This window comes from Acartia tonsa, chromosome 4 (assembly GCF_053477335.1).
Source record: "Acartia tonsa isolate MP-2025a chromosome 4, ASM5347733v1, whole genome shotgun sequence".
Classification (NCBI taxonomy): domain Eukaryota; kingdom Metazoa; phylum Arthropoda; class Copepoda; order Calanoida; family Acartiidae; genus Acartia; species Acartia tonsa.
This window is the reverse complement of record NC_137263.1, coordinates 24,190,576-24,206,768: the sequence shown is the minus strand read 5'-3', so window position 1 is coordinate 24,206,768 and position 16,193 is coordinate 24,190,576. Positions and strand designations below refer to the sequence as shown.

Sequence of the window (16,193 nt, the reverse complement as noted above, 5' to 3'; positions counted from 1 at the left end):
TAGAGAAATGTTGTACAGGTTGTTGTGCACCCTCCTTGTGGGGGTTCTGGACTCTTCACTCAGTGTTTTAGGTAACTTTTTACAGGTTTATGAGAATAACTTGTTACATTTCTATTTTTAGAATTTGTCGAAAGTCTCTAGTTTAAACATTTTTTGGATGTATCGTTTTCCGCTTTACATGCAAAAAATAAAGACATAGTTCCGGTTCTTGTACATTTCCTCATCAATTTTTCAAGATAAAATTTTCTAGAATTAATCTCTTCTATTCCCATTTAAGTAGTAGCCTATATTTGCCCTTAAATAAATTAAGATTTCAAAAACGGCTGGACAGTTAGGACTTATATTTTTTCTAAAAGTTTTTGGGCTTCTACCTCCACAAGAATAATTTTTGTTTTAGGATATGCACACTTATGAATTTTTTTTTAATAATATTTGTTTTTAGGTACTGAGTTGGACGCCGCCAAGTGTCTAGAGCTTGGCTTTAACTCGGCAAAACTATTGTGTTCAAGCTGTGATGATTTGAAACAGTTTGACCTCGGAGCCTTGTCCGGTGACTGTGCCAAGTGTTGCACCAGAGACGCGGGCAGCGCCACGCTTGAAAACACCAAGTACGAGCGCGCAATCTTAGAGGTGTGTGGGTGACGACTGGGTGCGTACCCGCAGGTCGCGGCGTTCATTAAGAGCGAGCGACCAGCGAGGTACCCTGGTCTGACCATCAAGTATGTGCGTGGTGCAGACCCTGTCATCAAGCTTCTTGATGAAGAGGAGGACGTTGCTGAGGTTAGAATTAAAATTTTTGTTTGGAGTCGTATCCTTCAATATGAAATAGGAAAGTTTTTTGTCCCAAGCCAGATATATATCTGAAATTACTGGTCTGAATCTGTTGTTCTTTTCAGGGAAATTTTAAAATCAGGTTTTAGGCTATAAAAATTTTTTTGTCTTAAGTTAAAGATTTTGTAAAATACTGGTCTGGTTGGGTTGTACTTTTCAGGGAAGAATTATAAATATCTTCAGTTGGATTTAGGAAATTTTCCTGAACCCCCCCCCCCCCCCCCCCCAATTCAACTCGCCTACCCCTAAAGGCTAGAGACGAAGCAACTATTTGAATATAAACTAAACCTTAACGCAAATAACCGACTTGAAAAAAAATTAAGGATTTAGGTTTGTTGAACTCTAAGTTAATTTAATAATTGGCTTTCTGTTGTATGTTGTTTAGGCTAAGTATCAAAAGTTTTACTTATGTCTATCTGTACATTGAACTTACATTGAACATTTTAACTGGTGCGCTATTTTCTTATCATTTAACTATTGCCAATATCTATTACTATTTTTATTATTTTCAGACCCTTGCTATTGACAAGTGGAACACAGACTCCGTGGAAGAGTTCTTGGACACCGTCATGGTTCGTAAGGAGATAGAGGAGGACGATAATATCATCAACAATGAAGTCTAGTACATCTTGTCATAATTCAGAATCAACATATGAAAACTTTGTCTAACCCATTCTAAATTAACATAATTTAATTCTTTTCAAGACTTTTCTCTTTTTTTCAAAACAAATAATTATAAACTATTTTTATGTTCGATATTTTATATTTGTTTTATGTTTAAAAAATCTAACATTTGCATTTGTTATCGTGTAGGTTTTATTTATCCAAATATCTGTGATGTAAATGTATTATAAAATAGAAAAGAAAATGAAATGATAATCCTATCCTAAAAATTGCTGGATATGGTTTGATGAACAAATATTTTCTTTCAGTGTTTACAAAATAAAATAAAAATAAATTTTTACAGATGAAATGTGTTGTGCTTTTTTGCAAGTTGCACGTTGCAAGTTAGTTAACCATTTTCGACCATTTTTATTATTGGGCCATGGTCTATCAACACAAGGAAGAAAAACATTAAGCAGAAAAATTTCAAGCTTTATTGAAACAGGTTTACATTTTATATGGGGCTAAATACAGCAAATACTTATTTACATCAGGGAGTAAGGGAGGGGACAATGGGCAGTTAATTCAATTTTATGGTTGTGACCCTTTAAGGTTAAAAACCCAGATATTTCCAGATAAAACAAGTATTTGCAATATAGCAACCTTTAGTGGAAATTTTTGACTTTTTGAATTGTTATTAATTCGAAATGCACCATCCTTAAACTGATGCTTTACTACAAGCTTTTGATTCTAGAGATCAAAACCCTTGTTTACAATTCATTTCCATAATTGTTATTATTTAAACTTCGGAAAATTAAGGAAAGATACCATTTTACTTTTACAACATCTTTTACCCAAATTTTTTTTATTGTATTTATTAAAAAGTTAGACACGAAAAAGCCTTTAAATAATTATATTACAGAACTTTTAACTCAAGTTATTTCATTTAACGAAATAAAAATGAGATACCTTGCGTCAAAATTTCATACTACATAAATAAAATAGTTGAGAACATAAGTACATCTTAATTTTAAAGATCTTAAGGTTTAAGTAACATATCTTAGGATAACTGGTAGCTGCGCTCCTAGCATCCAGGACAGAAAAATAAAATAACACCATCTTGAGATTTTAATGATAAACAAACCTTGAACAACTCAGGACTTCGTGAATTTTCCCTAAAATTTTGAAATTAATCGGATCATTAATTACAGAAATATTAAGCTAAAGACAAAAAACTTTTGCCTTTACATTAAATCAATAAGAAACATCTAACATGTCTAAAGTAACGAAAAGAGCTAACCGTTACGGACGTACAAATGTGCGGGACCTAATTATAGGAAGGCTTTGCTCATAATAACTAATAATCTTAATATAATTTCTTTCTACAACGCACTAATCGGAATGAATTAACATTAAACAAGAATTAGATATAAAAAATGTAATGATTCAATTTACAAAATAATTTTCAAAATCAAAATATTCTGTCTGCTTGTTATTGTTTATCTTTTTGTTGACGCGCAAGTTTGCCGCGAGATTATGCATGATTTTGCGTGACGTCATTCATAATTGGTCCCCAAGATTGGTTAGAAACTGCTAAATTCTTGCATGTTCCCTTTAAGCCAGTCCCCAAAGTCTGAGACCCCTAAAAATTGAATATTCGATCCATTGTCCCCTCCCTTACTCCCTGTATTTACATACGAGTACTTACATTACATAAATTTAAACGAGTACAAAAAAGTTCTTCCAGGAACGAAGCTACTCTAATAATAGATTTTGCTTCTATCTGTTTAATCTGCTGGAGGTTTAAAGATTGCCAAATTAGCATCTATTCTTCAAAATACCGTGTACATAAGACTAAAGGGGAAAAAATAAATGTTTCGTACAAACAGTGTCCAATTGTTTTCATCAATAGTTTAGATCTACAGGAGGGTAATTTTGCTATCATGATTGCGGATGTCGTCAATTTATTGTACTATGTCTTATCTCTCAAGATACCTTCTGATTTGTTAATAGTCAAAAGTTGGGTTATCTTGACAGAATTGACACATAGAATAAATTTTAATTGCAGAATTAAAAATCAGCTAAATTTCTTTTTCTTAGAAGCTGAAGAAAACAACCCCGAAACTAAAGTTGGAGTTTATATACATTGGCCTTACTGTGCACGGCTGTGTACTTACTGTAATTTCAACAAATATGTTATTCAGGCACAAATCCTTGCGGAAATCGTTCTATAATAAATGATACTAAATGCTTTTGGGTAAGGTTAATAAGAAAACATAGAGCTAGACCTTTATAGCAGATTCTACGGCACTTTTAGACAACAATCCCTGTGATTTCAAGGCCCATGTTTAAAAGCCTTTTTCTGGGTCAAGGTTAAGCTATAAAAATTGGAAAGAATTTTAATGAATATAATAGATTTGAAATCTGCATAAAATTTTAAGGAATTTTTATAAAATTCGTTTTTTGAATAATTCTTTATCTATAAGCGCAAATACAAATTAAGTTAAATAATTTTGACATCTGTGCTTGGTGGATTGAAAACTATCTGCGCCCTGATTGGAGAAGCCTAAGTGACGTACATCATTCAACCAATTAGAGCGCAGGTAGTTTCCAATCCACCTATCCTATTGGTAAAAATTTATTAACTTAAATTGGATTTGCGCTTTTAAATAATGAATTATATAAAAAACGAATTTTATAAAAAAAATCCTTAAAATTTTATGCAGATTTCAAATCTATTATATTCATTTAAATTCTTTCCAATTTTTATAGCTTAGTCAAGGTATTCACTATTCCCCCTACTCTACTAATAATATCGCGCATATGAAGTACCAGCAGTAGGTACATTTTTAATATTAGAACCGTCGTATTAATCTAAAACTTTGCATGATGTTTTTTAAAAAGTACAATTTCGAAAGCGTGCCAACTCTGAAATCGTTAACAAAGAGACCTCAAGTTCATTTAAAACATGCTCCATTTTTATTTTTGAAATTAGAATTCCTCTGAAAAAAAGGTACAATGTTACAACTGAAACATTTCTATACTCAAGTCTTAATGTTCGTTAGATTTACCGTAATATAAAAGCGCTTCGCCGTGGTGGATGTTGTTATACTAGTTTGGAATTAACTGTTGGCCCAGACTCGAATCCATCAACTTCACGATGCCGAGTTAATGTACTTAATGTTACAAGTTATATAAGTTGACCAAATAAAGATATACCTGTTAAATTACTAGCGGCTATGCCCTCAGAATCTTTAGGGGCACTTGAGGTGGGAGGGGGAAAAGTGAAGATACCCATCCCTAAAAATAGTTTAAAGCCTGCTCTAGACATACATATAAGCTGAATTTAAATGAACACCATATCGCTTCGGCGATAAGCGAGATCATTCGCTACAGATCTTATACAGGGAGTAAGGGAGGGGACAATGGGCAATTAATTCAATTTAAGAGTTTTTGAAGAAAGGCAATGAAAACCAGAATAATCCCGAAAATATGGTAGAAATTGTAAAGTGATTGTTGATTAAATCTAGAAAACCATAAACTAAGAAAAAAGTTCCAAGAAAAAAAGCAATCATTTGAAAATAAGATTACCAGTATTACAGACTGAAATAACCATTCTGTAATTAATTACTAGAAATATCTCCCTGGAACTCTCCAGATGACAGGGAAAGAGAAAAGAGATTTGGGGGCAAGTGATGTGAACACGGAAAAAAGGGGCAGGCAGGCGTGTAGCTGGATGGGCAAGTAAATGACCCGCACACCTTCCTGCCCCTTTTTATCCTGTTTATTTCCCCCACCTACCTTCTCCATTTCCCTTTCTCGTCTACTTTTAAAAAGGAGGTGGGGATGAAGGGAGTGAAATAGTATGGGAGGGGGGCCGTGTATTTATATTTGAACTACTCTCTGTCTGCAAAACTATATATATTCAAAACTAACATAGCGAGTAACGGCATTTCTTGCGCAAGTCCCCAAACTCAGTCAGAGACTGCTAAATTCTTGCACATTCCCTTTAAGCCAGTCCCCAAAGTCTGAGACTCCTAAAGATTGAATATTCGATCCATTGTCCCCTCCCTTACTCCCTGGATCTTATATGATAGGAAAGATTCTATTAAAGGATTATGAAAAATAAAACAGAAAGTCGACCAAGAAAATATGGAAAAGTCTTTACTTAAAGAATGGAAAACATTAAGAAAAAAATATCCTCGTTTAAAAATAAGGAAACGTGTGGATTCTTCTTAAAATAGTTTTTTCCTTTCAAAGATGATGATATGCCAATTAAATGTACCCTGGATAGGTGGTGGATTACAGGCAAACCAATGAATAACTATTATTGGTTTTATTTGTTTTTATCAATTATGATAATGCTACAACGATATACATTTTAAAAATTTCAAGTAAATATATTCAAAGGGATAGTTGCATGAAGTGCATTTAACGAGTTTGATTGCAAGCGTAAGTTACATGAAGGCAAACTAACATATTTAATTTTGTATTACAATGCTGTTTTTGTGAAAACATATCAGCCATATAAGTTGCACATATCCAAAAATATGATTTTCAACTCTTGATATTTTTAAAAACTAACTGGTAGAAAATTGAAATTCTTTCAAATATATTTCCTATAGATGTAGTTTAAACTATTGAACAGAAAAAAATATGCAGTACACTAAATTAAAGTTTAAATGCATTTCGTGCACCTACCCCTTTATGAGCTGAAAATTGACCCAAGTTTTTCACTTGATTATAATAATCCATTTGTAACTGGAATGAAGGACGATTTTTTTTGGCGGAGGAACACCAAGTCTTATGAAACCTGACATTGTTGAATCTTTAATAAGGAATATTTTTAAATAAGATTTGATAATCTTTATTGAGCCCAGGGACTATTGAGCCAAATGATAACAGGGGGATAGGGATAACTTCTATAATACCGCGCGACTTAATATTCTGCTGAATTTTGGTATTTGTTCTGCCGACAGCTACCTAGTCTAAACTTGAGGGGTGGGGGGTGCAGTGGTTAATTTTCTTAGGGGTGAAGGTGGTGTTACCCTTACCGAAGATAGTTATTAATCTTTCCAGAAACCTATGACAAAGAATAATCATAACGGTCCAGCGGTTTGCGAGATCTTTCGGGCAGACAGACTCAGATGATGTTTCTTTATAATTAGGATAAGGGGGAGTTTTGAAAATATTGATGATAGGGAAATATCTGGTGGAAATTACGAGAACCTGGAAGTTTCACTAGAAGCTAATCCAGCAGATGTTAATAACAATGTTGCAGTTTTTAAATTGGCTGGTGTCACGAGGTTATCTCTTGGGATACAATCATTTAATGACAGGCAGATTAGCATAACATAACAAAATATCCGAATATTTTCTTTACAAATTAAAATTTCAAGACAGGGGAGGGGTTCCGTATACTTTAATACGTCATATATTGGGGACCCTATTTTGAGCGATCTTGAATTGTTTTCAGCCTATTAAATTGACTTAGATTAAGCTAATTAAAAAAAAACCAAGATTCTTGAAATTGTTCAACCGAGATCACAATTCCTTAATAGCGAAGCAAAGCCTAGTAAAGGTAATTTTTTACTTATTGTAGCCCATCTACTCTGTTTCATTAGCACTGCGGAAAAGTATAGATTAATCACCTTGTCGTTTTTTTACCAGACTTGGTATATAAAGAGATTTGAAAAACTTATCATTTTTGTACCTTATTCTAGTTTATTTAGATTGTCATGTCATCAAAATAATTTTTTGGTACCAAAATGGATTTTAAAAGGAATTTTTGATCTTAAATATATTTTCTAGTGTTTGTCTGTATTTGGAGGCCATGTCTCTGCTGATCTCATATTTGGGGCTCCTGGTCAGACAATTCAGGTTCTTGCTGTTTAAAAAAGAAATTAATTAAAAAATACAATTGCAAGATATCATAGAATTAGTGTTTTTTGTTGAAAAATCGCATTAAAAGATTACGAAGAATTCTGGCGGATGGGTAATAATTTCTAGGCATTTTATGTTAACGTAAAGACAGTAGACTTTTTTCATTTTAATAGAACAAAAGATTTTTTTATAAAAAAAATAATTTTGTTTTAAAGGAATGGAGACAAGATTTAGAGTTTACAATTAAACAAGGTATTATAATTATAAACTCATTTCCCCAATAAAAAATATTTTATATCTGTTTTTTATTCTAGTATCTTTTGTTAACTATTAATGAGTAGCTATGTAATGACAAATAATAAAACGGTCGTGTTTTTTAATTCATAAAAATTTTAAAAAGAAAATATTATCTTAATACTTTTCTTATTCTTTTTTTTTATAATTGAGTTGGGTTCAGCCTACATTTTGCTTGAGTGGGGTGATGCCCCTCCATAATAGCGGTGTCTATTTACAATAAATGCAAAAAGCAAAACCATGTCTATGATATTCGTTGCATCAATCTAAACTCTTTAAAATATTTACAGGTGTAAATCATATATCAACATATCAGCTGACCGTTGAAAGAGGAACTCAACTGGCTAAGGATGTGTCTAGTGGAAAGGTTCAACTACCTTCAGATAATGTCATGACAGAAATGTATTTAGATGCTGTTCAACATTTAGAGAAGAATGGACTATACAGGTTTATCTTAATTATTGTTGTAAGCTCTACAATAATGTCTGTCCGTCCATACATCCGTCTGTAGAAGTCGCCTAAGCTAAAATTGCTTAATTTCCCTTTTTAATTTTTAATTAAAAATTTTATATATGTATATTATATATCTTCTAATGCCTTTAAGACAAGATCTCCCGAAAAGGTTGTTGATCAAATTTGCTTGTGGTTTTTCCTCTTTCATTGTAAAGAAACTAAGGAGTCATTAATAAGGCTTTAATATTTTACAAATGTTTGTTTCTAGGTATGAGATTAGTAATTTTAGCCGGCCTGGTTTTGAGTGCAATCATAATATTGGCTACTGGAATGGAGGCCAGTATATTGGATTAGGTAGATATCAAATTTTTTCTTAAACCACCCCCTTCCATGTATATGTTCTATATAATCTAGTTTGCCTCCAATATTCCTAGGAATTTAGAATAAGTATTAAGTGCTTCTTTGTGGGTTAAGTACAATATGCTGTATAATAGTATAATCAAAGAAATCGGTACATTCTTTCAAACATTTTCTTGACCACTGAAACCCCCTACGTCGATTATTTTTCCTGTGGGGTTATATCCATTGGGGCCGTTCAAGCATTTACTTAACCTTTACTTACATGCCTTCTTGGAATCTGGATCACATGGATCTTACCTTTTATGAACCCGACCATAATCATCATGATTTACAATATACAACAATAGTAATAATTAATAAAAATATTTTATTTGTAAACATATATATTGTCAATTTGATCTCATGTAATAAATATTTTAGTATTAGTATTTACCTTACCTAAACTAATCATCAAAAATCCTTTTTTTAAAATTTCATTTGAGGAAAATCGCCAAGAGAAATCAAAATAATAATAATAGATTAGTTGTTATTATTGTAGAAAGCAAAAATGCAATATTGTATATATACAAACGATGCATGTTGCAATAAGTGAGAAAGTTTCCAACCTAAACTAATGACTACCAAATGATTACAAATGCGGGTTAAAGAATGCATATTTGAAATATAAATAAACTATTTCTATTTAGGTCCCGGGGCACATTCTCGTATTGGATACGGAGCCAACAGAATTGGAACAATAAACCATCCTAGTCCAGAAGTATGGAAAGGACAGGTGGACAGACTGGGACATGGTGTTGCCAAGGAGACGAAGCTTGATATTGATACTGTTCTTGGAGAGCTTTTAGCAACAGGTTTTACATTGTATTATAACATAACTAGATGTTACGCTTTTATAATCTAGGGGCTCCCCCCCCAAAAAAAATTATTTTAAATCATTTTCTCGTATTCATTCGAATCCGGTGGATAGGAACCGGTTCTCATCCATACGGAAAAACTATGTCTATCATCGTATTATATCCAGCATTCTACGAATATAAAAATGTACAATTATAAGATTAAAACTAGTTTTTTTAGCCCGTGCCTTCGGCAACTCGGGGCTAAAAAAACTAGTTTTAATCTTATAATTGTACATTCTATATCCGCGGAAAGCGGTTTATAATACGATGAAAGAAATAACTATTCCTCACCCCCCCCCCCCCCCAAAAAAAAGCTTAGACGTCCTTGCCCGGAACCTATGCAAATCTTCCCTAAAATAAAGACATAAATTTTAATGGATCCCAGGGACAAGGGAAGGCTATTCTGGCAAACAATAGTAAAAGGCATTATTTCACCATAATCTAAAATATTCTAGTTTGCAGCTACAGCAACTTTTAGCTTCAGTATGATCATCGAACATCAAATTATGATGAAATACTAACTTGATTTTGTCAGGTTTAATGAACACAAGTTTACTATAAGCCTGTCTAATGAAATTTCTGAAAATAGAGAACCATTTATTTCATTTCACAAGTATACAGTGGACTAGCTAAATTTTTTCTTGTTCTTACTTTTTTTTTCTAAAAATTGTATCATAAACAATTTTCAAAACAAATGTATGTTTAATGACTATTAAATTATGTACTTTTTCTATCTTTGACCCATATTATATTTTTTGTTTGAGACACCTAGCGGCCAGATTTTAAACTACATATTTAACAAAGTGCATCAAATTCTTTGCTTGCACATAAATATTTTAAATCTTGTATTTTTGAGGATAAATCTTAATGTATGTAAACACAGACAAACTAAAAGGAAAATGGGCATGCAAAAAACATTATCTTTGAAAAGATATCATCGTCATCCTATTATATAAAGTAGTAAGAGTTTTTTGTCTGTCCTGAAGGTTCTCGCTAACTGCTAAACCGATATTGTTCTCCTTTACTGTGAAGCTTCCTATAGGTCCTGGAAAGGTTTTAAACTATTTTTGGAGAGGTTTTCTTTACCCCCCTCCCCCAAAAAATATTTTTTAACTCTTTTTAAACGCAAATTTAAAATGGGATGAGGTCGACTTTTCCCCCTCCTACCAGTGCCCCTATAGGCTTCCAGGGGCGTAGCCGCTAGTTTGATTAAATAGAAGCCTATTTACTATCCTTTTATATAAAGTAATAGGTTTTTTTTTGTTTGTAGCAAAGGATTTCACTAACCGCTGAACCGATATGGTTCTCATTTAGATTGAAGCTTCTTATAGGTCCTGGGATGTTTTAGGCTATTTCATTTATATAAAACAGTCGTTGTGTGGTTTTAAGCTATTTTTCTCCCCTTTCATATCCTTCAGAGATAGAGTCCCCTAGCAACTAGTCCTATACAATGTATTATGGGTTTGTTGTCTGAAGCTTAAGATCTCAATAACTACTGAATCGATTACGTTCTTCTTTGAGAGAATCTTAAAATAGGTCCAGTAATTGTTTCAGGACATTCTAATTTCAGTTTTAAATCTTGAAATGATTTATTTTTGCAGCCAATCTCTGCCTATTTGAATCATAGCCCCTAGAGGCTAGGGGCGTAGTGTAAAGAGTAAGGCAACATATGTTTTTAAAAAATATAATACAGACTTAGACAAAACAAACTAACATTTCATTTTGAGTTATACAATAATATATAAAAGGAATTTAAAATTAATCATATATTTACATATCAATAAAGCAAACAATTAAAAATAATAACAATACATAGGTAGGTAACAATAAATTATAAATGATTACTTATATTTATTAAAAGCTTAAATATTATTTTATTTAATGTAATTGCTGACCTTTATAAAAAATATCAATGTAGTAAAATAATCTAAATTGTTTTCTCGTATTCAATCGAATCCGGTGGATAGGAACCGGTTCTCATCCATACGAAAAAACAATGTCTAGCATCGTATTATGTCTAGCTTTCTACGAATATAGAAATGCATAATCATAAGATTAAAACAAGTTTTTTTGGCTGGTGCCTTTGGCACCTCGGGGCTAAAAAAACTAGTTTTAATCTCCTAATTGTACTTTCTATATCCGCGGAAAGCCGTTTATAATACGATGCGAGAAATAACTATTCTCGTATTCATTCGAATCCGGTGGATAGGAACCGGTTCTCATCCATACGAAAAAACTATGTCTAGCATCGTATTATATCCAGTTTTCTACGAATATAGAAATGTACAATTATAAGATTAAAACTAGTTTTTTTAGCCCCGGGGTGCCGGTTTTAATCTTATAATTGTACATTCTATATCCGCGGAAAGCTGTTTATAATACGATTCGAGAAATAACTATTCTCGTATTCATTCGAATCCGGTAGATAAGAACCGGTTCTCATCCATACGAAAAAACTATGTCTAGCATCGTATTATATCCAGCTTTCTACGAATATAAAAATGTACAATCATAAGATTTAAACCAGTTCTTTTAGCCGGTGCCTTCGGCACCTCGGGGCTAAAAAAACTGGTTTTAATCTCATAATTGTACTTTCTATATCCGCGGGAAGCTGTTTATAATACGATGCGAGAAATAACTATTCCTATCTAGATTAAACTCCCTTTCTTAGAAACCCACCCGAACCAATTTTTCAGTTATAATCCTAAAATGCAAGTAACTCATACTATTGTTTAGAACTGTAATATTCTAAACTAATTACAGCTATAACAAATGATATATCAAAGCCTTAAATTCAAGTACACCTGGCTAACTTTTCGGCCACAAATAAGACATTTCATTTCAATAATATTTGTACCAATCTGTATGAATTAAGTCAAAGATCTCTTTTAGGATAATTTTATATTGTTATTGATTCTTCTCAACCTTAATTTGTTTGGTCATTTAGAAACTTAAAGGAAATTGATTTTATTTTATCAATGAGGTCAATCTAAAAAAGGTTTTCATCAGAGCTTACAATTATAAAAAATATTTCTAAATGACCTTGCAAATGTGTTGAGTCTTACTACTTTAAATTTTTTCATTATACCCAGAATTTTCCTCCATAATGTTTCCCACTAACCCTTTTACTACCCCTTACTGCTTTAAATTTGGCCCATGAAAGTTTTCAAATATTTCCAATGTTCTTCTTACTATTTCTTGTATATCTTCATTGGCTGTGCTCTAGTAATTCTCCTAAAATAAATATCTAAATTATTTCTTCTTACACACAAAAGGTTACTTTTATGCATGCCATTTTTTCAGAACTGCTAAAATCATATTTTTTTGACTAGCCGTTGTAGCCGTCCCACATATTCTTACAGCATTTTTATATATTTCTTACTTTAGTAATCTATCATTTTTCTTGCAAAATAACAATGTATATGATTATCTAACTTGTAGATAAAACGTAAAGATTTTAATGATTTTAGCAATAAAAAAAATGAGTCTGTCCACAGAAATTCTATGTTAAGATAAAGAGTATTAGTAGACATAAATATCAAAAAAGTTTAAGTATTACAACCAAGTGGAGGGAAGGAATTAAAGTAAAATATTAAGAGAATAATCTTACCTAACCCAATCATATTGATCCATCTCGACATTATCAATAACCTCAGATATAACTGCCTTTTCTATTTTTCACAGTCCATCCTTAACAAAGTAATTTTATAAAACAAATTCAAATATTAAAAAGGCAGTTCCACGAAGTGTATTTAACATCAAATATTTAATTTTATTTGAAGATCAAGGATATTCGGTTATAGTCCCTTTTGTGGCAACACCCCTTAAGGGGCGATTCTTCGTTATTTCAGGGTAGCTTTTCTCCTATTTCTAGCCCCTGCGGGGGGGGGGGCTCTAACCCTTCGGGGCCAATTGCCAAACCCAGCGGGGCAATCACCTAACCCAATATAACCTAAAATAACCAATTAAAAGCCATTTTAAAAATATGACGAAACACCCCTTAAGGGGCGTTTCCACGAGAAAGGGACTATTCCCGGATATTCTATAGAAAAATGAACTTTTCCACAAATATGCCAAAAAATATAAGAAAGTAAAAGTTGCCATTTCAGAAAAAAATATTGTAAGAGTATGATTTTCAATAAAAATACTTGGGTATAGTCCCTTTCATGGCAACGCCCCTTAAGGGGTGATTCGTCGTATTTCAAAAATGGCTTTTGATAGGTTATTTTTGGTTAGGTAAGGTTATATTGGGTTAGGTGATTGCCCAGTAGGATTAGGTAATTGCCCAGCAGGATTAGGCAATTGGCCACGCAGGGTTAGAGCCCCCCGCAGGGACTAGAAATAGGAGAAAAGCAACTGTAAAAATACAAAGATATGCCCCTTAAGGAGCGTTGCCACAAAAGAGTCTATTCCTAAATAGTTTAGAATTGTTTTAGAATAGCTCATGTATATAAATGACGTAGTATGTCTTTTTGTCAATCTGTTTTTTATGATTTGAAATTAAATTGACTTCAAACAGTTAACCTTTTGATGTTAAGTAAAATAAATGTAAAAATTAACCATAACTTGTGCTATTGTCCGTGTTAATAAAAAATTCTTAGAACTACGGGGAACCTAATTTTGATACCCACACCACTTTTGAAAATATGATTAAAAACGAAAATACATTAAAATCAAAATATTAGAAAACTTAAAAGGCTGCTTTAAAGCAGTCCGGCTGCTATGGATGTTATATGCTCAAATATGCGCTAGAATGATGGGAAAGTTGACAAAAATTCATAGGTGTAGCTTTAATAGTAGCTTAGTAAACCTAATTTCCCTCATAGTGTTACGCACTTACAGACGGACTGACGACGAGAATTGGATAGTGGCTTTGCTACTAAAATAAGTCAATTTTATTCCTATCCATTTGAAATAAAACACCCCCTTCAGCACGCCTCTGGTTGATAAATGTTAATTAAGATAGTTACCAGCAATGTACGTAAGGGCATTGTTTCTTGCAATGTCTGAAACTGATTACATTTTACCAAACGTTTCTGAAATTATTAGGTACAAATAGTATAATTAAAAATCACTTTACTTGATAAAGCTGAAATATTATGAATTTGTTTGCAATGCATTAAATTATCTTCCTATGATATAAACGTGTATTCAAAAATTTAACGAATAACAGGCCATGTTCCGAAATCTTTGTTGTATTTTTTATGAATATATATTCACACAAAAATGTAACACGATCTATTGGGCATTGTTTTCATAAATAATTATGGAAAAAAAAAATATTTTTATTGTTTAATTAGACCATAAATTGAAAATTTATAAAATCACTATGTTCAATGGATTGTTTGTTTTGATTAATATTCAGCTGTTTTCAAATTTAATAGTGTACACTTTTATGATGAGGTTTAGCGAATTTATACTCTAAAGTAGTTTACTACTAGCCGATTTTTATAAGAGTTGAACCATTCATAATATTAGATACTCATATAGGTTTCGTGATAAAGTTACATAATTTTAATAGAATTATTGGTCAGAAAGAACTTCCCTTGTCCCTGAATGGATCCATACTTTCGCTTTAGGAATCTATTTTGTGATTTGCGAATGTTTTGGTTTAGTTTGCTTATTTATTTAAATAATTTCAGGTTTACGTACAAGTCAGGGTATAGAAGCATCTGTTTGGAACAAGTCTTCACAAAATAAAATTGCATACCATCAATTTATCAAGTACCTGAATAATATTAATTCCAGGAAAGTGCAATGTTTTACAAAATCTTTTTTTTATAAGAAGCCTTAAATAATGTAAAGAATTTTATTTTTAATGTAACTAAGAAAGGGACAATGGGCTGTTTTTTAAACTAGTCCCCAAAGTCATATAATAACGTTTTGATTAAGAAGGGGTAATTTTGTGTATCATCATTTTGGATGTACATCAATTTATCAGCCATTGTCTTATCCCTTTAGATCCCTGCATATTTTATCTCCAAAGGGAGGAAATCACCATCACTATATTTCACGCAATTAGACTTCAACAAAACATTTGAAATTAGTAATACTGCAAAATTTACACTTTTACATTATAGAAATCAACAATCTACAGAAGTATTTGGCGTGAATGGTGATGTTAGTGATACATTTGGAACAGATGATCTTTGTGGGTTGATCTGGAACAACGAGAACATTAAAATTTTGCCCTCGCATCTTAGTATTGCAGATCATGTCATTGTTAATGTTTATTCTCATTTTTTGAAATGTATCAAATTAATAAATGATTGAAATAACCTTAATGTTTATGTTAACAAAGGTGATGCTGTCCATTTGTAGCGAAGGCGCGTGCTCGCATAAATACACAAAGGAGCGCTATTAAGTTAGAAAGGTCCCAAACAATATATCATTGACCAATTTTATTGGATAATGGAACAAAGGGACCACCCATAGAATAACATAGAAAAAGGCAAAACTAAAACAAAAAACTATGCGGTGAATACTAATCTTTTCAAGTATAATTAGAATCTTAGGCAAGAAAATACCAAATAAGTACTCAAATATTTATTTAAGGGCATATTTAGAGATTAGAGAATGCATTATCATAAATATTACTGTATGAACAGATATCCTACATATTAGGGAAGTTTTGCTACAACTCGTGTATTGCGGTTCGTTATAAAAAATTTAAATTTAGGTATGTTGGCACGGTTAGGCATAAAAAAAGAAATTTGGAATTACATTTTGTTTTAATACCTTTTTCTGAGTATTTTTTTACTTGTTTCTCCCCAAGAAAATCTTCTAAAGAAATTAATCTGTGAAATAAACTGTTATTGCCTGATTTTTGTTATTTTTATTGTAATCTGATTCTTTTTATTTACTCAACATTAA

The 16,193-nt window shown here is 32.0% G+C and overlaps 2 protein-coding genes and 1 long non-coding RNA gene across 4 annotated transcripts; 2 read left to right on the top strand and 1 right to left on the bottom strand.

Moving 5' to 3' along the window:
• The first annotated feature begins 7 nt into the window (after positions 1-7).
• On the top strand, positions 8-1,454 carry LOC145315405 (selenoprotein F). Its single transcript, XM_080155386.1, has 4 exons — positions 8-71; positions 443-630; positions 682-780; positions 1,344-1,454. Exons 1-4 carry the CDS (start codon positions 8-10, stop codon positions 1,452-1,454), a joined length of 462 nt encoding a protein of 153 aa, XP_080011512.1.
• LOC145316515 (radical S-adenosyl methionine domain-containing protein 1, mitochondrial-like) lies at positions 641-15,598 on the top strand. Its single transcript, XM_080157089.1, has 14 exons — positions 641-780; positions 1,344-1,939; positions 3,535-3,638; positions 5,569-5,653; positions 6,209-6,273; positions 6,637-6,773; positions 6,955-7,015; positions 7,246-7,314; positions 7,533-7,569; positions 7,902-8,058; positions 8,333-8,418; positions 9,111-9,275; positions 14,963-15,068; positions 15,401-15,598. Exons 2-14 carry the CDS (start codon positions 1,804-1,806, stop codon positions 15,591-15,593), a joined length of 1,401 nt encoding a protein of 466 aa, XP_080013215.1. The 5' UTR covers positions 641-780; positions 1,344-1,803; the 3' UTR covers positions 15,594-15,598.
• Positions 11,115-14,900, bottom strand: LOC145316519 (uncharacterized). 2 transcript variants are annotated; one of them, XR_013878544.1, is made up of 4 exons: positions 14,291-14,900; positions 12,931-13,010; positions 12,363-12,554; positions 11,115-12,245 (listed from the first exon to the last, which is right to left on the bottom strand). It is a non-coding gene; the product is annotated as an uncharacterized LOC145316519 (long non-coding RNA). The 2 variants fall into 2 exon arrangements; XR_013878543.1 differs by having other exon boundaries at positions 11,115-12,554; positions 14,291-14,895.
• Positions 15,599-16,193: the final 595 nt, after the last annotated feature.